This window comes from Mesoplodon densirostris, chromosome 1 (genome assembly GCF_025265405.1).
Source record: "Mesoplodon densirostris isolate mMesDen1 chromosome 1, mMesDen1 primary haplotype, whole genome shotgun sequence".
NCBI lineage: Eukaryota > Metazoa > Chordata > Mammalia > Artiodactyla > Ziphiidae > Mesoplodon > Mesoplodon densirostris.
Window position 1 is genome coordinate 105238465 of NC_082661.1, and position 19368 is coordinate 105257832.

At 67.5% G+C, this 19368-nt stretch overlaps 3 protein-coding genes across 16 annotated transcripts in view; 1 reads left to right on the top strand and 2 right to left on the bottom strand.

Annotated features, from left to right (window-relative positions):
- Positions 1–113: 113 nt before the first annotated feature.
- On the bottom strand, positions 114–8203 carry HGFAC (HGF activator). Of its 2 annotated transcripts, XM_060106613.1 has the most exons (15): positions 8099–8203; positions 7353–7536; positions 7108–7204; positions 6801–6880; positions 6018–6140; positions 5791–5922; positions 5542–5652; positions 5291–5465; positions 4996–5081; positions 4444–4464; positions 4006–4270; positions 2303–2442; positions 1784–1924; positions 1535–1683; positions 114–321 (listed from the first exon to the last, which is right to left on the bottom strand). In XM_060106613.1, the coding sequence occupies exons 1-15, from the start codon at positions 8201–8203 to the stop codon at positions 139–141; spliced, it is 1992 nt and encodes a 663-aa protein (XP_059962596.1). In that variant the 3' UTR covers positions 114–138. The 2 variants fall into 2 exon arrangements, with proteins under 2 accessions (XP_059962596.1, XP_059962587.1); XM_060106604.1 differs by lacking the exon at positions 4444–4464.
- Positions 3647–17258, top strand: LOC132495056 (collagen alpha-1(XXVII) chain-like). 6 transcript variants are annotated; one of them, XM_060106636.1, is made up of 7 exons: positions 3647–3809; positions 4183–4536; positions 4729–4822; positions 7136–7277; positions 8317–8538; positions 9290–9334; positions 15716–17258. In XM_060106636.1, exon 7 carries the CDS (start codon positions 15807–15809, stop codon positions 17037–17039), a length of 1233 nt encoding a protein of 410 aa, XP_059962619.1. In that variant the 5' UTR covers positions 3647–3809; positions 4183–4536; positions 4729–4822; positions 7136–7277; positions 8317–8538; positions 9290–9334; positions 15716–15806; the 3' UTR covers positions 17040–17258. The 6 variants fall into 6 exon arrangements, with proteins under 6 accessions (XP_059962619.1, XP_059962652.1, XP_059962609.1 ...); XM_060106669.1 differs by lacking the exon at positions 3647–3809 and having other exon boundaries at positions 4034–4536; positions 15716–16739; positions 16859–17258; XM_060106626.1 differs by lacking the exon at positions 3647–3809 and having other exon boundaries at positions 4034–4536.
- Positions 10098–19368, bottom strand: part of RGS12 (regulator of G protein signaling 12) — a 117941-nt gene continuing 108670 nt past the window's right edge. For 6 of the 8 annotated variants that reach the window (XM_060106531.1, XM_060106549.1, XM_060106542.1 and 3 more), the window contains one exon: positions 17255–18965. In XM_060106531.1, coding sequence (XP_059962514.1) covers positions 18499–18965 — 467 coding nt within the window. In that variant the 3' untranslated portion in view covers positions 17255–18498. Of the gene's footprint in view, positions 10597–17254; positions 18966–19368 lie in introns of those variants that run through there. The other 2 variants (XM_060106592.1, XM_060106559.1) reach the window with 2 other exon arrangements.

Consider the following 19368-nt stretch of genomic DNA (forward strand, 5'->3'; position numbering starts at 1 on the left):
CGGGGGTCATAGCCTGGGGGCAGGGAAGGCTGAGCTGGTGGCAGCGGGACAGGCAGTGTGGGCCGGGGTCTTTTTGGAAACGTGTTTATTGCCAATGAGGAGGGAACGGCAGGAGGCACGATGTCCCCAGGGGTGGTCTCAGGAGGGATTCACAGGCCGCTTGGGGGGCCGAATCCGGTCGCTGATCCAGTCCACGTAACTGGCCACGCGGGTGTAGACGCCGGGCTTGTTGAGCTGCCCGCAGCCGTCACCCCAGCTGATGAGGCCGTACAGGTAGGCCACGCCATTCTTCTCGCAGGCCAGGGGCCCGCCTGAGTCACCCTGTGCAGAGTGGCCGGTCAGAGCCTGGGGCCCGGCTCAGGAGACTCATGGCTCAGCTCCTCGACACCCATGAAACAGTCCACCACCCCCTCACCCCAAGCTCCCTCGCCCCAACCCGGAACATGACTCCAGAGGGGTCAGCCCTCGAGGTGGGCTTCCTGAGACCTTGAGCACAGATGACATGGGTGTTCCAAGTAAGGGAGCTGCCCCCCTTCCCCCAACCGCACAGGCAGGGCGCCCTCCCAGTAGGGGGCTGCTGCGGCCCCCTCTCGTCTCCACAACCAGCAGAGTCCTCCTCCATCTGGGTCCCCCCTCCGCCCACCAGCACGCACCCCACGTGCACCAGGCGGCCCCACGCTCCAGCAGAGGATATTCCCCCCTGGAAACACCCTCTTTGCCACCTGGCAAACCCCTAATCACCCCCTGGGACAAGTGCCAGTGCCCCTTCCTCCATGAAGCCACCCTTGACTTCCCCCAGGGCGCTTGCTGTACCACGTGATTGAGTGCCAAGCCCCCACCCTTTGCCACCTTTGAGTTGTGTGACCTGGGAAGAGTGAGCAGACCTCTCTGGGCCTCAGTCTCCCCACCTATAAAAATGGGGAGTAGGGCTTCCCTGGTGGCGCAGTGGTTGAGAGTCCGCCTGCCAATGCAGGGGACACGGGTTCGTGCCCCGGTCCAGGAAGATCCCACATGCCGCGGAGCGGCTGGGCCCGTGAGCCATGGCTGCTGAGCCTGCGCGTCCGGAGCCTGTGCTCCACAACGGGAGAGGCCACAACAGTGAGAGGCCTGCGTACCGCAAAAAAAAAAAAAAAAAAAAAAAATGGGGAGTAAAGCAGCTTCTCCAACTCTGCACTGATGTGCAGCCCCTAGGAGCCCTTGATAAACGGGACACTGGGTTCTGCCAATCGCTTGAGCCCATTTGGGAGAACTCTGGGTGAAAAGGGGTTTGGCCTTTGACGTCACGTGGACAACCCTGCCCTTGGCTGGAGAGCTGGCACGAGCCTGGGCTTTGGGACCCGGCCCCTCCCGGGCCTCAATCCCCACCCGCTGTGAGCAGGGACCCCACTCCTGGCCCCTGGGCCTCCAGCAATAGTGAGCGCCTATCCTGGGGGTGCCACCGACCGGGAGGTGGGCCTTCTGTCCGGGCTACTGGCTGGCCCTGCGGGTCGGCCCCTCTCGGCTCTGAGCTCCCGGGGCGGCCGTCCCAGCTCACCTGGCAGGCGTCAGACCTGCAGTCAAAGTAGCCGGCGCACAGCATGTTGGGGCTGATGTCTGCCCCGTACACCTCCGGGCTGCTGCACTTGCGGTCGGCAACCAAGGGGACCAGGGCCTCCCGCAGCAAGCTGGAGTAGCCACTCACATCTGACAGCAGACAGGGGGCACTCAGCCTGGGCGAGGCTTGCAGGGCCGGGCCACTGCTCCCGGGGGCACGACGCTAGCCCCTTGCGCCCACCCCACTCACTCTCATCCTGGTGGCCCCAGCCCGCAATCTGGCACTTGTGCCCAGCAGGGAAGGTGCTGCCGGGCTCAGGCAGGCAGATGGGCTGGACGAACTGGGAGCGGACAGCACAGCGCTCCCCCTTCTTCTCCAGCCGGATCAGGACTGGATGGGAGAGAGGCCGGGGGTCAGCCTGCGGCGTGGGGGCCCACAATGGGCCAAAGGTGGCTGCTGAGTCACACGGGGTACAGCCCCGCCGGGCAGAGGGGCTGTGGCCTGGGAGGCCCAGGAGGCCACAGGAGGGCCAGCAAGGCTGGCCAGCCAGGGTTTCCTCCAGCCAGGCCAAGGCCACTCAGCCACACCAGGTGCTCTTGCTGCCCTCCCCCTGCCCTTCCCCGCTCTGTCTCTCCTTCCCCTCCCCCTCCCTCCCACCCATCCCCTGAGCGTCTGAGGACCCTCCCCTGCCTGGCACCCACTCCCAGCCTCTCCCCTGGTTCTGGCCCTGGGTGTGCACAGAGCACACAGCACCGTCCCGGGCCTCACCGAGGTCATGGTCAGTGGGGTTGAACACTGAGTACAGGGGGTACGGGATGTACTTCTCTATGCGGAACGTCTGCGTCACGGCCGTCGTGCGGTTGAAGAAGTGTTGGCCGAGGACCACAGAGACACTTTCCCTGGGGGGGCTGTGCAGTGGGAGCTGGTGGCAGCATGACTCTCGGGCCCCTGAGGTCAGCTCGCCCTCTACCCACGGGGACAGAGCATCCGGTAGACGACCCCAGGAGGGTGACGCTGTGCAGGGCCCCCCCCCACCAGGCCCTGGGAGAGACCTGAGCAGGAGCTGGGGTGTGGGCCGTAGTGCGGTAGGGAGTGGGGAGCTAGGGCCACAGCACCCGTCCTGGCAGCACCGCCTCTAAGGCAGCGGCACGAGTGACCCTAGGGGGCCTTGTGCAGGTCCAGGTGGGGTCTGCGCGAAATGCGCCCGCGTTGGTGCGGATCCCAGCTCTGGGCACCGGTTCTGCCCCACGCCCCTGCTACAGGGGCAGGCCTCCTGTGAAGTCACCCGTGGGGCCAGGAGCCTGAGCACTCCCCTCACCGCCCGCACCTGCACACGAATGCCCTGTCCCACCCACCTCCACCAGCCCTGCTTGGCCCAGGCCAGGGACCAGGGTGCTGGGGTCCAGCCCACAGGGGACAGGCACCTCCATCCAGCTTGGCCCTCCCCAGCCCCTCCCTGGACGTGAGCAGAGGATGCCTGCTCCCCTTCTCCAGCCTCTTAACCACCCCCATCCCATCCATACTGGGGAGGCCTCAGGGGTCCTGTTTCACAGGCCACACAGCGGTCAGCACAGGGCAGGACTTATGCCCACTGCCCCCCACCCCTACACTGTAGTCCCTGGGGTGACTGATAGGGACTCACCGTCGGAGTCTCACGCTGCCAAGCCCCCAGCCCCCGCTCACGTCCCACTCCCTGGGATGCCACTGTCAGGCCCGTTCCCTCCCACTGAACCCGCCCCAGAGACAGCCCCACACTCCCCACGGCAGAGCCCTGTTCCCATCACAGCCATGAGGAGCGGGGGATGGGCTGGCCTTTCTTGCTCTGAGCTCGCTGCCCCCTACCCAAGGGTGTGGTAGTGGGCCCCGCACCCCTGACCCTTCCCCCGGCCGCCAGCCCCAGCCGGCCCTCCGCTCCGAGAGCCCGCCGAGTGGGCGGGGCCTAGGCTCCCTGTGCCCCACGGTGCCGCCAGCTCGGTCTGGGCCAGGGGGCGGGGCCGGAAGGGGCGGGCCCTGCGAGGCACGGGTCACACCCACCACCCTGCTGCGCACGCGCTGGCCGCCCCGCCCCGCCCCTCCCTGAGCGGGGAGACCTGGAGCTCCCGGGGCGAGGAGCAGGGGTGCGCGGCCACAGGGGCAGGGACAGGGACAGCACCCCGGGGCAGGAGTGGGGCGGGTCTCGGCAGTCTCCATGCCCAGCACTGGGCTGAGCGCTGAGTCCCACCTGAGTCAGAGGGGCAACGGGGAACGGAGGGACCAAAGGACGGGGTTTACACGGGTAGGTGGCGGAACGTGGGGACACATGGGTGATGGTTAGGACAGGCGGGTGGGTGCGTAGATGGGTGGCGGGTGGAGAGTGGATGATGGGTGTATGGCCGGGTGGGGGGGCGGAGGCTTAGATAGCGGTGGGTGGAGAGGTGGATGGCTTGAGGGACGGCGCAGGGGTCGTGAACACTGGGGCCAGAGCCGCTTACCTGTTGGAGAAGCAGTGGGCGGCAGACACCACCCAGCAGGTATGGACAAGGCTCCCGGCACAGAAGCTGTTCCCGATGTAGATGGCGGCCAGCCAGGGGTGAGAGCCGGGCAGCGAGGACGAGCCGCCGATGATGCGTGGCCGTAGAAAGCTCCTCTTCTTGTGCCTCTTGCCACAGGTCTGGCGTCCGGCTGGTCCAGCTGCCGCGGGCCCAGGCAGGCTCAGCAGGGCCTCGATGGGCGGGGGCTGAATTCTGGCAAGGGATTCTGAGAACACAGGTCACACACCCCGGGTCCCTTCTGCACACCCCAGGCCAGAGAGGATCCTGGCTGCGTCCACCATCCTCAGGCCCCCCACGGTTCACCTGCCTCCTGACCCAGGCTAGGCAGCTCATCTGAAAGAGGGTCCCCAGCTCTGCCCCTGTGGGCACATGACTTACTCTGAGCCTCAGTTTCCTCATCTGCAGGATGGGGAGAACCGTACCCAGTCACAAGGCTTTGTGGGAACCAGGGTGGCCTGGCACACCTGGCAGGTATTCATGTCCTTCCCAGCAGCCTGGGACCCCAGAGCCAACTCGGGATGGTCAGAGAGGCCTGGAGCACGGGGCCGGGGGCGGGCTGGCCTCATGGAGCAGCCCACTCCCAGGGTCTGACTCCAGGGTACTCACATTATCCACATGCACCCACACTTCCCTGTCTCTGGGGACCGTCCTGGCACAGTGCAGCCCGGCTGGACCACCCAGAGGACCCGGTGACCAACTCGCCTGCTCTGACCTCTGGTGTCAACCCACTGCGTGGCCTTGGACCAGCCCTGCTGTGGTGAGCCTCAGTTTCCCCATCTCTCCGATGGGGCCGTGGTCCTCCGGAGAGAGGAGGCCTGGCATGCGGCTGGAGTGGGTTGGGCCACGGGGAAACCGCGGAGATCTCATAGGGGGCGGGGCCCGCGCTGCCCCCACCCTGCTGCTTCCGACCCCGCCACTAGCTGCGCGCACCACAGGCGGCCAGGCGGCAGTACTCCCAGGAGAGCGCGCTGTCCTTCACTACGTAGCACCAGGGCCTCTCGTCCTTGTCCGGGTTCCTGGGATGCAGGGAGAAGCGGGTGGGCAGGGGAGTCAGTCACGGCTCCTCAGTGACGGGTGGGAGGAGGGAGCCGGGGACCCCTAGCTGGGTGCGGCTCCTGGCATTCCACCCACCCCCACCCCACAGCCCCTGGGCTCCTCTCGCCACGCAGCCTCCCAAGCCGAGGGGTCAGGACCCAGGGACAGGCCCTGCCCGCCCAGTGCTGACCGGCAGTAGGCGTGGGGCCCCAAGCCGAGGAGGGCCGCGGCGCCCACGGAGTCCACGTGCAGCTCCTGGTAGAGCAGGTCGGAGTTCCAGGCCAGGCAGCTGAGGCCCGAGGCCGCCGTGCTGGCCACGCCTCGGTACTCGGTGCCGCTCCCCACAAAGCAAGGCTGGGCCGGCACTGCGGGCGGCACGGTGCGCTGTGAGCCTGGGCCCCAGCACGCAGGGCCACGCAGCTCCGAAGCCAAGCGACTCACCAATGTTGCAGAGCCGCCCAGCGTGGTCTGGGGGGCAGGCGCATACGGTGGTCCCGGTGGCCACGATCAGGTGACAGGTACCCCCGTTCAAGCAGGGGCTGCTCAGACAAACTGGGGGGAGGGCTCAGAAGCTGGGCCTCGAGGGGCAGGGGCAGGGCCTGGTTCCCACCCGGTGCCCGTCTCTGGGTGGCCCTGGATGAGCCCCTTCCCAGGGTGGGAGGCCCAACGATACGGCCCGCCCCCCCGTACCTGTGTGGCGAGTGCCCTGGCACCGGACCTGGCCCCCCGCACACTCGCACTGTTCCACTCGGCCCTGGTGCACGCGGGCCCAGCGATCGCCCACCTCCAGGTACTCGTAGCGGCTCTCGTCAAAGCATTTCTCTGGGGGCGGCACAGTGAGCTGCTGCTCCCCGCGCGTGCGGCAGGCGCCCCCCTGCCCTGCAGCCCCCTACCCTGCTCCCCCCCACCCTGCTCACCCGTGCCGCAGTCCTTGCCAGTGAAGGCCACGGGGCAGGTGCAGTGGTATGATTCGGGGTCCTGGGTGCTGGAGCACGAGCCCCCATTGAGGCAGGGGCCGGAGGCACAGGGATCCAGGGTAGCTGGGCACACGCAGCAGAGAGGGGTGTGTCTGAGAGCCCGGCCAGGCCTCGTGACCCCCTCCCCACGCCGTGACTCTCCCTGATTGCCGAGGGCCCGCCACCTTAAAGATGCCCCTCCCGAGTTCCGTGGTGTGTACGTGCCCTGGGAGCGAGCGCAGGCCTTTCCCCTCCTCACCACATCCTCTGCCCAGCTCTCAGACCCTGGGAAAATGGGCCTCTGGCTCTGCATCCAGCACCCTGAAAGCCCGACCCCCATCAGGCAGCGCAGTCTTCTTCCGTGTGCCCTGGGACCCTTGTAAGTGGGGCTGCCAGCACCACACCCTGCGGACCCCTTGGGCCCTCTCCATGTCCAGGGCTGTTCCTGTGCAGCCGCAGGGCCCAGCCTGACCACCAGGGGGCGCTTTGACCCCCCCACCCCCACCCCCGGCAATGGCCAAAGCAGTTATGTGGCCCCCTGAGAGGGCAGGACCCGCGGGGCAGGGTGTTCCCCACTCCCCACTCCTGCAGGCCCCGAGGTCTGCAGTGGGATGAACCCCGACGCCTCCTGCACACCAGGCAGGACCCCAGCCCCAGCTCAGCTCTGACGCCCCTCAAGCTCACCGCCACCCCTGGCCCAGCCCCCTCCTAGCTTGTGCTCAGGCCCAGACCCCCGGCACCCACCTGGGCCCTCCCGGGGAGTGGAAGCCTGCACACAGTAGCCCCAGGCCCTGTCCCGGTCATAGTTGTGAGTCGTGGCACACCTGGGGGTGATGCATACGGTGACATGGGGGTCCCAGGCCAGAGACCCGCCCACCCTAATCCCGACTCACGCAGGGACCCACGCTGACCACTCTGGGGCTCTCTCCCATTCACTCCCTCATTCATTCATTCACTACATCTGCTGTGTGCCAGGCTCAGTGTGGAGTACGGAGGGCAGGGAGCAGAAGCATCTCCAGGGCGGGCACGGGGCACGGGGACTGGGACCCACCACTTCCTGTGGGCACTTCCCTCTGTAGTGCAGGAGTGGACCATGCGGCCGCCATAGCGGAAGGGGAACCTGCAGGGCTGCCCGGCCTCGGTGAGCACTGCTAGAGGAGACACAGGGGTCAAGGGTTCCCGCGCTGGTCACCTCCCAACCCCCATCACATACCGCACTCCGTAAGTGCTGCTGTGTTCCTCCAGACCCCCCATCTAGGTGTAGCCTGCCACCTCCAAGAAGCCTTCCTGACCCACCTGTGCCCCCAGGGCTGCTATTGGAGGGGGCTGCCCTGGGCAGGTGGGTAGGCCCTCCACCATGGGGTCCCTCTGCCTTGGGTGCTGTCGCTGTGGCTGGGGTCCTGGGGGTCACCGAGGTTACAGGGATCGCGGGAGTCCCAGGGGTCACTGTGGCGTTACATTCTGGGGGTTCCGTTGGGTTCTAGGAAGAGCCGAGAGGCCTGTGATGGGGTCGGTGTGGGATGGACCCCGCTCACACTCAGGCCCTGACTCTGTTTCCATATTGGGGCCCTGAGGTCTTGGAGTAGGGACCAGGGGACACTGGCTCTCCCACAGCCTCAGCTGGACCCTGTCCCCTCCCCTCCCACCGAGTCCAAGGAGTCAGGCTGAGCTGGCTCAGGGTCTGCCAGGCTGGAACCACGGCCCTCCAGGCTCGAACCCTGGGGGTCCGTTCTGGGGGACAGACGAGAGCAGCTGCGAGGCCTTCAGAGGCACCCCCCCCCCCGCCCCCACCTCAAACACGTGGACCCAGCAGAGGCCCAGAGTGGCGAACAGTCTCCATGCCCCTGGGTGGGGGCCAGCAGGTTGGATCCCCAGGCCCCCCGTCCCCCAGGCCAGCCCAGCACGCCCACCTCACCCCCGGAAGGCTGACTGTCGCCACGCTGGGCCCTTCACCCACCCCACACCCTGCTCTGGCCTCAGCCCCAGGACCCAGAGTGGGCACGGAGAGCCCATGATCACAGTGCAGTGGGGTCAGTGCTCACCCTGCCAGCCTGGGGCTGAGCTCCTCGAGGCACCAGCAGCAGCAGCAGCAGCAGGGGCAGACCAAGTGGGGGGCAGGGGCTGGGGACCCAGGCCCAGCGCCCCATGGCTCCTCCTGGGCTGGCGTGAGGAGGAGCAGGAGGCGGGAGCAGAGTGGCCAGGGCAGGTGGGGGTCAAGGCCGCCTGGAAATGATTAACCCCTGGCTGCCTCCCATGCCAGGCCTACACGTCCCCCGTGTCTGCTGCCCAGCTCACCCTGCCTGAGCCAGCCGTCCCCTCTGGCCTCAGCCATGCTGGTCCTGGGCCTGACAATGTCCTCGAGTCTCAGCTACGACGCCTCCTCCAGGAAGTCTTCCAGGATGACACGGCAGGAAGGGACCTGGACCCCCACAGCCCCAGCTTCCGGTCCCTACCTGGCCACAGGGCTGGCCATTGTCTATTTGTGAGCTATACTAACCAGAGCACCTACACATGCTGAGCCCTTTGCAGGGCCCAGGCCTGGAGCATGGGATGTGGCCCCTGGCCAGCAAGAGGCCAGGCACAGAGAGGAGGGTGTGTGCACCGTTGCACACTGTGCCCCCCGGGACAGGGACCTCTGCCGCCCTTCTCTGCAGCACTTCTGCCTGTGCCTCCCAGGACGAGCCTGAGGTGGGACCTCCGGGAGGAGGGGGAGTGGAGCGGAGGAGGTGGGCAATACCAGAGCCCTGCCTGCTGTCCTAGCTCCCCTCCCCCACTGCAGCACCCCCTCAGGAAGCCCTCTGGCCCCTGGGCTTCCCCTCGTAGCCGGGACCACCCGTGCCATCCCGCCTCTGTCCTGGGCTGCCCTCCTTCCCATCCCAAGCACCGGCCAGGCACCAGGGCCACAGAGACCTGGCCTGGGGTCCTGCCCAGGTCTGTGGACGGACACTGGGGTGTCACCCCCCAGATGCGGCCACAGTTGTCGCCCCAGCTGGCCCCTGGTTCGTGACTGCAGCTGCAGGCAGAGCTGCCACGGGCAACTCTTCTGCAATTTGAGGGGCCGCGGAGGCGGCGGGGGGGCTGGGGGTGGGTGGCCCAGTCCCCATGAGTCATCTCAGCTGCCTGCACAGGGCGGAGCGAAGGGCTGGCCTGGGGATGGGCCTGGCACTGCAGCCGTCTCACTGTGCGCCCCCAAATCGCACTCTCTCTGGGTCCCCGTTTTCCCCTCTGTGCAGACGGAGTGCGAGCAGAAACTGAGTGGGCACCCAGCTTGGCACGCGGTGAGTGCTGGCCCCTCTCTTCCACGTGGGCATCCCCAGCTCAGAGCACAGCTCCCCAGGAGCATCCAGAGCAGCCCCAGCGGCCCAGGGCGCGCTCAGGCCTAGGGCCCTTCTGACAAACCTGACATGCATCTCGGAGGAGGGAGGGGTGCCGGGGGCCCCTCAGCTGCTCAGCGCCGGGGTTCTGCCGAGGCACCTGGGCTGATGGCACCGTCTCTATCTGCCCTGCCCACCCAGCGTCACACGGCAGCCCTGCCCACTGGCCTGGCCTGCTACCCCGTCCCCTCCCGGCTCGCTCAAGCCTCAGGACCTCTGCACAGGCTGACACTCTTTCCCAGGCCTTCTGGGCAGGGCAGTCAGGCTTCCCCTGAGGTGGTCCCTCCACAGACACGCCCTGCCAGACCACCTCCCTAAATGAGGCTAAGGGCGGGGGGGTTGGGTCAGAATGGCCTGAAGGGTCCCCAGGCCAAGCTCTGCCCCCACCGGCGGCCACCCCAAGAGGAGACCCTGCACCGAGCTGCAGGAGACACTGTGACGTGGACAAGACCAGGGCCCTGGACGGGGCAGGACCACATCCCACTGCCCACAGGCTAGGCCTCGTGCCCCGCGAGGCCAGCCTTATTTCCCTGCTCACCTCTGACCTCACCCTCGAGAGCTGGTTCTCCCCAGCCCCCTGCCGATACACGCACAGGGCCACGGGAACAACGGCTCCCTGAGGGCAGGGTCTGGGCCCCAAGACCAGGCACGAGGCCGACGATCCGCTCCTCAAAGACGCTTTATTGCGGGAAGGCTGGACGCCGAGCGGGAGCTGGGGCGGGGGCCGGGGAGCCCTGAGCCAATACTGGCGAGTGTCCGGGGCCAGGACCCTCCCCGCCCTCTGCTGGTTCGGCCCCCCGGGGTGGCTGAGGAGGCCCATCCAAGGCCCTCAAGATAGGCTCAGCTGCCCCCTCGGGATCTCTGCTCTCCACGTGTGTGTCCAGGCAGGCGGTTGGGGCGCCGGGTCGGGAGGGAGGGTCGGGTGCACGGGCGGCAGCCTCAGACGAAGGTGGCATGGTGTGGGCCGGCCTTGGGCTTGGCGGGTCCCCCCAGGATGGGGCTCAGGCCGGGGCGGTCTGATGTCGGGGTCCCGCCGGCCCGTGACCTCCGGGGGCCCGTCCACACCCCCGAGACGCTGCTGCCCGGCCCAGGTGCCGAGCCAGCCACACGGTCCACATCGACGATCGTGCTGACTGGGAGGCCCCGGCTGCCTCGGGCCCCACCTCCTGCCGCGGGGAGAAGAGAGAGGCTGTCACCCGTCTGCCCACCCTGGGCTGGAGACCCCACCCTACCCTCCTGGCACAGACGGTGGCAAGGGGCTCCTGAGACCCCCACATGCATCCCAGGGGCAGGCGACTTCCGACCTGGGGCCCCCGGGCCTGGCACAGGGAGCCCTCTGCAGCGGGGAGGGTCCCAGACCGAGGGAGCTGCAGGCTGCAGGGGACCAAGCTGGGGGAGGGGGTCTGGGGGCGCAGGGCCCAGGTTCCATGTGGTGGGACCGGCGTGGCCCCTCACCTGTCACGGGGACACCCTGCACCGTGCCCTCGCCCGGCGCAGCCAGGACAGCAGGGACAGCCCACCCACTAGGGTGCTGTCCGCCCAGCTGGGGCCCCCTCTGGGGAGGAGCTCACAGGCCAGGCGGCACCCGAGCCCCTGCAGCTCCCCACCGAAGCCCTGGGGCCATCAGGGGCACCCACCCCCATACGACACCGCGCTGCCCCTCGCCAGGGCGGGAAGGGGGAGGGGTGCATGGCTGTGTGTGGGTTTGCGTTGTGGGGAGCACGTGGTGCCCCTCGGTGGGCGCTGAGGTGGCGGAGGAGCTGGGGCAGGGGGGCGGGGGTCCCAGGGCCCCTCAGCGGGATGCAGCCACCCCTGGGGTGGGGGGTGGCTGAGGAGGGCCACGTGGGGGACGGTCTCGTGAGAAACCTCCCAGCCACCTCCGCTGCACCTCTCAGACACCCCCACGGTCCGGCCCGCACCCCACTGCGGCTCAGGTTCAGGGCCAGCCCTCCACTCCTCCTTGGGGGGCTGTCTGCAGCCGAGGGGCCGTCAGGGAAGGGCTCCAGGGGGAGGCATGCTGCTGGGCTGAGGGAGGACCAAGCACTGGGTGTGCGTTGCCCCAGACGGGCCTGGACCCTCAGGGCACTCTGGGTCTCCATCCACAGAGCTCGCTGCCCGGCGTCTCTGAGGGCTGCGGCTCCCAGTGGGGCAGGGGCCTGAGCCCCGCCGCCAATGCCCCCCAGGGCCCTCGCGACCTGGCCACGCAGTTGTCCACCTGCCCGTCGACCCGGGCCTACCTCTTCAGCCACACAAACTCTGAGTGCTTCACGCTCTCCTACCCCATCAGCAACACCCCAGGCCGAGTGCCCCTTCCTCCAACCTACCCTGCCGCCTGCCCCCTTCCAGGCTGCTCAGTGGTCAGCCAGGCCTCTGCCTTCAAGTCCCCACCTAGGCCCCAGGAGTTCCAGGCTGCCTGAAACTGCCTTGGAAGTTTTTAGATCCCGGGCTGGGCAGCCACACCTCCCTGCCAACCACCCCAGCAGGCTGTCACTGTGCTGTCACCCTGGCTGGTCCTGGGGGGGGGCCCTGGGGGACAGAGGTGCAGTTCCCAGGAACCAGGTCGCTGTGGGCAGGGCACAGGGCGCTCAGCAGGCGCCCTCAGCCTCGGCTCCCTCCACCGAGCCCCCCCAGGGCTCACCCTGGGGCCAGGGGCCAGGCAGAGCCCCAGGCCCTGGTGTGGCCAGGTGTAGTGGGAGGCTAGCATGCCTGTGGGGTGCTCTCAGTGAGCCTGGGAGCCAGGGACCCTCAGGTGCCTGGGGGAGGGTCAGGAAGAGACCCGAGGAGGGGGGAGCCCCAGCCCCAGGCTCCCAGTGGACAGTCTGCAGGAGTCCAGGCGCAGGGACACAGGGTCCCGCTCTGCTGACCGCCCCTTCCGGGTCTTGCCGGTGGAGGTGAAGACTCTGCTCCCTGCGTGGGTCCGATGCCTACGTGCGGGAGTGGGGACGGCCGTGGGGGTCAGGAGCCTCGCCTCCCCTTGCAGAAGCTGCTCTGTGGCCCCCAGAACCCCCGGGGCAGGTCTGAGCCTGCGAGAGGGCCTTGCGTCCTCTCTGATCTATCTAACGGAGGCGGCAGAAGGAGCCTTTGCCGGGCCTCCACGGGCATGGGCCTGACTCAGGGCCTCACAGGGGCTGCTCAGCCGCGGCACCCTATTTGGGTAGAGCAGCGGGAAGTGCGGGTGGGGAAAGCTGTCTCTTGGGGGTTCCGAGGGCCCACGTGCAGCAGCCGTGACTAGGAGCTGCTCTGGACAGCCAGTCTGTTAGTCATTTAACAAACCTTCAGCTTGGGCCTGCGGGACCCAGCCTTCCCCTGCTTGTCGGTGGCTTCCCAGGGCCAGCAGATGATGGGGTGGGGCTGGTCTGCGCTTGGACGGGGGCCGTGCAGAGGCAGGGCTTTGCTCCCCAACCGTTTGTCCCCATCTGGGGCATTTGTCTGGAGCATCAAGAGGCCCGTGACCCCACGCAGGTTGAGGGGCACTGCCTTTCCTGTCCAGCCCCGTTTGGACCCCCCAGGAGGACAGAGGCCGGCGAGGGGGAGGGGCCTCAGCCACGGGCCCCTCTGATGCCTGGGCAGCTCGGGTGCTGCCTCTGTGGACAGGAAGCTCGTCCCCGGGCCAGGGACGGGCTTGTCACAGGGAGGGTGGCTGCGGTCCAGGCCCTTCCTGCCTGCCCGCCCAGACTTGCCCTCCTGAGGAAGTGGCAGCCCCAGGCCTGTGACTCAGTGTCAGGGGCCCAGCCCCATGCGGGCGTCACGGCCTCCGTGCCAGGGCCTGCCCGGGGCGGCTGCCCTCCCTGCTTCCTGAGGCTCCCCTTGGCTCTCCTGGCGGGAGCAGCAGCGCGGGGGACCCTGCAGGGCTCGGGGGCCGCCGCTTCCGAAGGGAGCCGGGTCTGCCCTGTTCATGAGGGTCGCTCCCCGGGCCTCTGTCCCACGTCCCTCGGACACGCGCACGCGGGGCCGGAGCCAGCGCCGCATCCGCCGCCCCTCAGGCTGCCCTGCTGACCCCTCGTCTCCCCAGGGACCATGGGCCCTGCCCCCCGGCTGATTCCGACTCTGCACAGTCAGGCCCTCCGCAGGGCGCCCTGCTGGAGCCTCGTGGCGATCGGGACCCCAAGAGTCCCTCCCGAGAGCCCACCTATCAGCCCCTCGCCCGCGGCCAGGTCTGCTCTGGCCCTCAAGGCTCCACATCGGGAGAAGGTGCAGGCCAAGTCAGGACCCTCCTCCTGGGGCCAGTGGGTGCAGGGCTGCGTGGGTGGAGCCAGGGTGGTGGGTGCAGCCTGACCCCTTGGCCATCTCCAGCTCTCCCTGGGTGCTGAATCAAAGCTCTTCATTCAGCAGATCTGTACTAAGCATCTACTGGGTGCCAGGACTCCCGCTCACGGCAGCACAGGGTAAAAGGGGGGGACAGTGACCGGGCAGTCACAGGGCCATACCGAGTGCAGGCGTGCAGACGGGCGGAGCCTGGGGAGGGGACGCGGGCAGCGGCTGCAGCAGTGGGGCTGGGCCTAGGTCGGGGTGCGGGAGGTCACGCTGCCAGCCACTGGCGGCCCGTGGCTTCCACTCTGAGAGACCCAGGGGCCGGGTGGAGCAGACCAGCCGCAGGGCACATGGGGGAGACGCACGGAGAAGGGGACACGAGGAGGATGGACGCGCGAGGGGAGACCCAGGGCCGTCGGCCTGAGCAGCCAGGAGGATGGAGCTGTCACAGCCCATGCTGGGGTTTGGGGAGGGGTGCTGGGTCAGCCCTGGGAAGCCCGTGGAGGCCTGTGGAGTGGGCCGGGTGTGGGCAGAAGCCCCCAGACATCTAGCAGAAGGACTCAGGTCCATTCTAGCCAGGGCAAGGCCGGAGCTCCAGAACATGCTCCGCTGGAAGGGGGGTTCTGGAGAGAGTCCTGGCAGGGGGCTGCCTTCACCGGGACCCCCGGCACCAACGTGACCCCGAGAAGGCCAGGCAGCCCCCCACATGCACATCACGGTTTGTGCTGGGGAGGCTGGGCTGTCCTCCTGGAAGGCAGGTGTGCGCGGTGGAGGTGTCCCCCGGCCGCCCAGACAGAAGGGCCAAGGCTCTGCTGTAGAGAGGGGACATCTGAAGGGACAAGTACAAACTTGGCAGTGGCAGGTCGGCGGTGCAGGTTCAAGAGGCTGGGGCCCGGGCTGGGGAGATCCGCACGGCTGTCCCGGGAGGCCCTGACGCCCCAGGGGATGGACAGCTGGATCCCCCCTGTGGCTGCTGTCCCGTACACAGCTGCGCTTCCCCCGCTGTCCCCAGCCCAGGGCTTCCGCCTCACCTGGGACTGAGCAGGTGTGACACACCGAGACTGGCTGGGGGTCCAGGCTGGGGCCAGGGCTTGGCTGACCACTGAGCAGCCAGGTGCAGAGGGGCTCCTGGGACTCACGGCCAAAGCAAGGTCACGTGGTCTGGCTGCCTTCACTGCCAAGGTGAACGGTGTGGCCCTTATGTGGGCTTGTGGCCTCTGGTTAATGCTCCAGCCCCGTTCCCATGGAAACCAAGTTACTAGGCTACAGCGACCCCTGGCAAGCGGGAGCGCTCCACGCACCTGCTAGGAAGTGCGCTGAGGGCTCCTGACCCCACTCTGGTAACTGGACGTTTCTCTGGGGACCCTGGACACTGTGGCACAAGGTCCCCAAGTCGGGCGACTTCTGCCCCATCCAGTGAGCAGCATCTCTTTGTGCTGAGGCCCCGGGACCCCGGGCCAGGACTGGTGGCGAGGGCTCCTAGGGAGGGGTGGGTGGCCCTACTGGCAGCCGCATTCCTGCAGGAGGGGACGGGAGAGGCCCGGCCAGGACCCTGACCCAGGCGTCCAACACCAGCACGGCCGAGCAGCAGTGAGGGGAAAGCCTGCCCAGTGCCTGGCTGAGGGGCTGCAGTCGGGGTGGTGCTCAACCACTGGACAGAAGGCGGGGTGGCTAGGGAGGGAGTTCTCTGAGCCCAGGGCCCGGGAAGGGCACCAGACACCTCCTGGGACAGCAGGTCCCACAAGGTCAAGCCCTGCACCTGGGGTTCCCGTGTCCAGTTGAGTGTTCAGCCCGGGGCCAAGGTGAGGACCTGCCCAGCCCAAGGACACCTGGGGGCTGGGGGAGGGGGATTGCTGGGCCGGGGCCACCCACCCGCCCGCTCGCCAGTCAGCCCTGAAGACAGCTCCTCTCTCTCCCTGGGAAGAAGGTGCCCTTTGGGGGCGACTCCCACGCCCTCTCCACGTCTGCCTATGTAGACACGGGGTCTTCGCCTGCTGGGTGAGCGAGCCCTGAGGCCGGCTCCGCCTTCTGCAGGGCCGTGGACGCTGACCTCGGGACCTGACGCTCGCGCTGCTGGGACCGAGGACTCACACCGCCACCCAGCCAGTCCTCCCCGGGACGGGAAATGCCCACCAACGCCCAGCAATGCCCAGAGTTTTGCTGGAAACCAAACAGGTTAACAGTGGGGAAGGTGGCCAGGATTAGGACCAAATGCACGGCAGGCTACACTGGAAGGCTGCGTCCCGCGGCGGAGGCTCTGTGCCTGGGCCCCGCAGCCATTCAAAGACCTCCATCCCTCGGACGCATCGGGCACTCACAGGTCTCTCCGTACGAGGGTGCTGGGGACCGAGGGCCAGGGTGCAGGCGCAGCACGGCTCTGAGGGGACCCTCCGCACATGGGGACGCATTGCGGGCAGCCCCCCACCTGCCCCGGGCTGCATGGCCCAGATGCGGCCCCGGTTCCCCACCCCAGGGTCCGGCGGCATCAGCACGCTGTGTCTCTTGCCCTGCTCGGAGGGGCCACGGTGGCCACCACCTAGGAAACAGCTCACAGCAGCTAGAATCAGCAGGAGGTCTGGATGAAACCAGCCCTCTGGACCCCGAGGATATAGAGTTCAGCGCCGGGTCCAGACGCGCGCTGGCCCAAGGGTGTCTGCAGCGCCCTACGCTGGCTGCGGAACCTTGGGTCCGGTTCTGCGTCACAAAGGTGGACTCAAGGTTCACAGGACGAGCACAGGATCCGTCCGGCGAGCCCAACGTGGAGGCCGTCCCACCGAGGGCCTCGCACGGCAAGCGGGCACCGCACAGGAGGAGCGGAGGCCCTTCCCAGCTCCAGGAGGACGCGGCCAATCACAGACCCTCACGGTCCCCCCCGTCCTCCCTGTTTAGGACACCCACGGAGCCAAGCTTCCAGGGTCCCCACCTGGGCTCCTACTCACCGGGGACAACCAGTGCACGGGGGGGCACCAACGGCGACGCACCCCGGAAATGCAAGAACTCGCTGATCACGCTGCCCACGCTGCCAGGCCACAGGTGGGAAGGCCGAGCCCCGCACTGGGTAAGCCACGTGGGCCCAATGCCCCAAGCCCGGAATGTGGAGCTGGAGAAGCCCGGCGGGAGCTTGGAGGAAAAGGCTGGACAGAGGGCAGCCAGTGAGCCGGGGCTCTGGGTTTACAGGGAGCGAGTCAGAGGGATCCGGCCCAGCCAGCTCACCCACCACCGCCTGGCACCCCATCCTTCTTCCACCCGGCCCCCGACCCCGGCACTCTCAGGGAGGGGAGAGCCGTGGCCCCGAGCGCTCCATCCCAGCCCCTCACGGTGTCCCCACTGTCACACCCAGCCTCCCGGTGGAGCTTGATACTGCCGCCCTTACACAGCTGTGTCTGCGGGTGTGCATGAGGCGCTCAAGAACGTCTGCTGAGTGAATGGTCTGCTTTCGAAAGCCAGTGTAAAGTAAACCCAATGAATTCCATTAAAATGTGCAATGTTTTCCCTGGTTAAAATACACCTGTAGTTTTCTAAAGAGGAAACAGATGTTCAAGTGAGAAAGGAAAGCGCTTTAAACCAGTCCAATGAAGAGATGCAGAGTTTATTTCTCCTGGAAGAGCAGAGAGTCAAAACACAGGTGAAACTACACACAGGTGTCTACGGGGAGAGCAGAGGGGAAGTCGGGTCGAAGTGCAGGAGACATGCAAGGAAGGCCGCGGCTTCTCCCGGCTTCACGTCTGTGGGCTGTCTCCGTGGGGAGGGTGCCAGGAGCCCGGCCCGCAGAGCCAGTCCCCAAAGCGCCAGTACCCCACAGGTACAGAGCCAGAGGTACAGAGCTGCCCTGGGTCCCCACGGAGATGCGGCTGCAGGTCCAACGGGACCCAGTCCTGGGGCAGGACTCAGACCAGAGGAGGCCTCCCGCCACCCCCAACAGCAGCCACAGCTAGTGTCTGCCCACCACGGAGCCCACCGGCGAGGACGGCGGCACCAGGGGCTCCACGGGCACATGCCTGTGCGGACAGGCTCCTCCCCTACACCTCGGGGCCGGGGACACAGGCCGTGGCCCTAGTGTGGGGCGGGAGCCCCTTTCCCAGGAGGCCGGGGGCCTCGCTTCACCTGCTCACACTCACGCAGCTAAGGAACAGCTCCACCGCCAGCCCTTCTGCTCACCTTGACAAGTTCGTGCCTCCGTCTGGAGGATTGCCTGTGACCACCCAGGGTCAGGGAACCTCAGGGGAATCCCGGCACCCAGCACGCAGGGCCCCCACCTGCTGTCTGACCGATGGGCGGAGGGTGAACACCCCTCCCTGCAGGGTCAGCGCAGCCCTCCTGCTCTAAATCACACAGGCTTCACCCACTTGCTCAAGACAAACACTGTTTTTTTCAGCCTTGAGATTAAAATACTAAAACCGTTAGCTATCCAGATTGTAATAAAAGTAACACATACATTTTGCAGAAATTCCCAGGGCCTTGATTGGTGGCATTACTGCCGGGGACCCAGGGAAAGATGGCGGGAGGGCACCGCCGGGCCCAGTGCGGGCACCGCTCACGAGCGTCACGCCACAGGGGGCCACCCCCTCCAAGCCCCCCGCCGCCCATCCTGGCCACACTCTGACCTCAGCGGCCACTGGGTCCTTTTAGAGAAGGCAGAGGCCGCCAAGACCAACACAGTACCTGAGGGGGCCGGCACGCTGAAACCTCCTTAGAGGGATTAAGGGGTGGAGGGGGTAACTTTCCACCGCTGACGCTTTCTAAGTGGGTGGACAGCACCGGGCAGGTGACCCCGGGCTGGCAGGCGACCCTGGGCGGGCAGGCAGGGAGGAGAGGGGTCAGAGAGGAGCAGGGGCGTCGCGCCCAGAGGTACCTGGTCTCGGAGGTGCGGCCGAGCCCGGCGGGGTGGGGGGTGGCGGCAGGAACGTGCTGTTAGGGCTGCTGATGTGCCCCTCCCCCATGAGCGTCAGGTCGGCCACGTGCTCGCCCTCCACGGTCTGGACACTCCCAGCCTCCGCCGCCTGCGCCGGGGGGCTGGGGGTCCCGGAGGCACAGAGAGGCGGGCTGTCGGCCGAGCCAGGGCTGGTGGCGGGGCTCTCGCGGGGCCGAGGAGCGCTCTCCTCGCCATGGCCTGTTGTGGGTCTCGTGCAGAAGGCCTTGGGGGCAGCCGAGGGGGAGAGGGCGAGCCCCGGGGGGCCAGGTGGCAGACGCAGGAACTCAGGCAGCACCAGGTCCTCCTTCCTCAGCAGCCCGCGCTGGTCGTCTGCTCTGTTGCTCTGAGCTTTGGAAATGAGCTCAAAAAACTCTGTTGGAAGAAAACCCACGTTGACCAAGTGTTATCGCGTTTATCTTCCGGCAGGCACAGCAAGCGCTTCTGGCAAGGCCTTATCCCGCCGCCCCAGGCCCTCCCCCTTCCTCCTGTTCCCACCCTCACAGTCACAGGGAGGCCGCGGGCCACGCGAACAGCTGCGCTCCTCCCTGGACTGGCTCCGGTCCACCGCAGCCCGCGGCCCATGTCTGCACTCCGCCCGCATTTGATGCCATCTTCTGAGCAGGAGGGAGGCCACTGACCAGGCGCCACGGCCTGACACAGCCAGGAGCCCCTGGTGCCCGGAGCTGGTGAACCAGCCTAGACCCGTGTGTGGGAGGCCTCTCGGGGGCACCACGCCGGGGCAGAGGGCGGTCCCGAGGGGGCCTGTGAGCAGCGC

Coding starts and splice junctions, on each gene's coding strand:
- LOC132495056 (XM_060106636.1), top strand. CDS start 15,807: ATGCCCACCAACGCCCAGCAATGCCCAGAGTTTTGCTGGAAACCAAAC.
- HGFAC (XM_060106613.1), bottom strand. CDS start 8,203: ATGGGGCGCTGGGCCTGGGTCCCCAGCCCCTGCCCCCCACTTGGTCTG. Junction 5,653..5,790: donor CCAGGGCACTCGCCACACAG/GTACGGGGGGGC, acceptor CCCTCCCCCCAG/TTTGTCTGAGCAGCCCCTGC. Junction 2,443..4,005: donor GCCCACTGCTTCTCCAACAG/GTAAGCGGCTCT, acceptor CCCACTGCACAG/CCCCCCCAGGGAAAGTGTCT.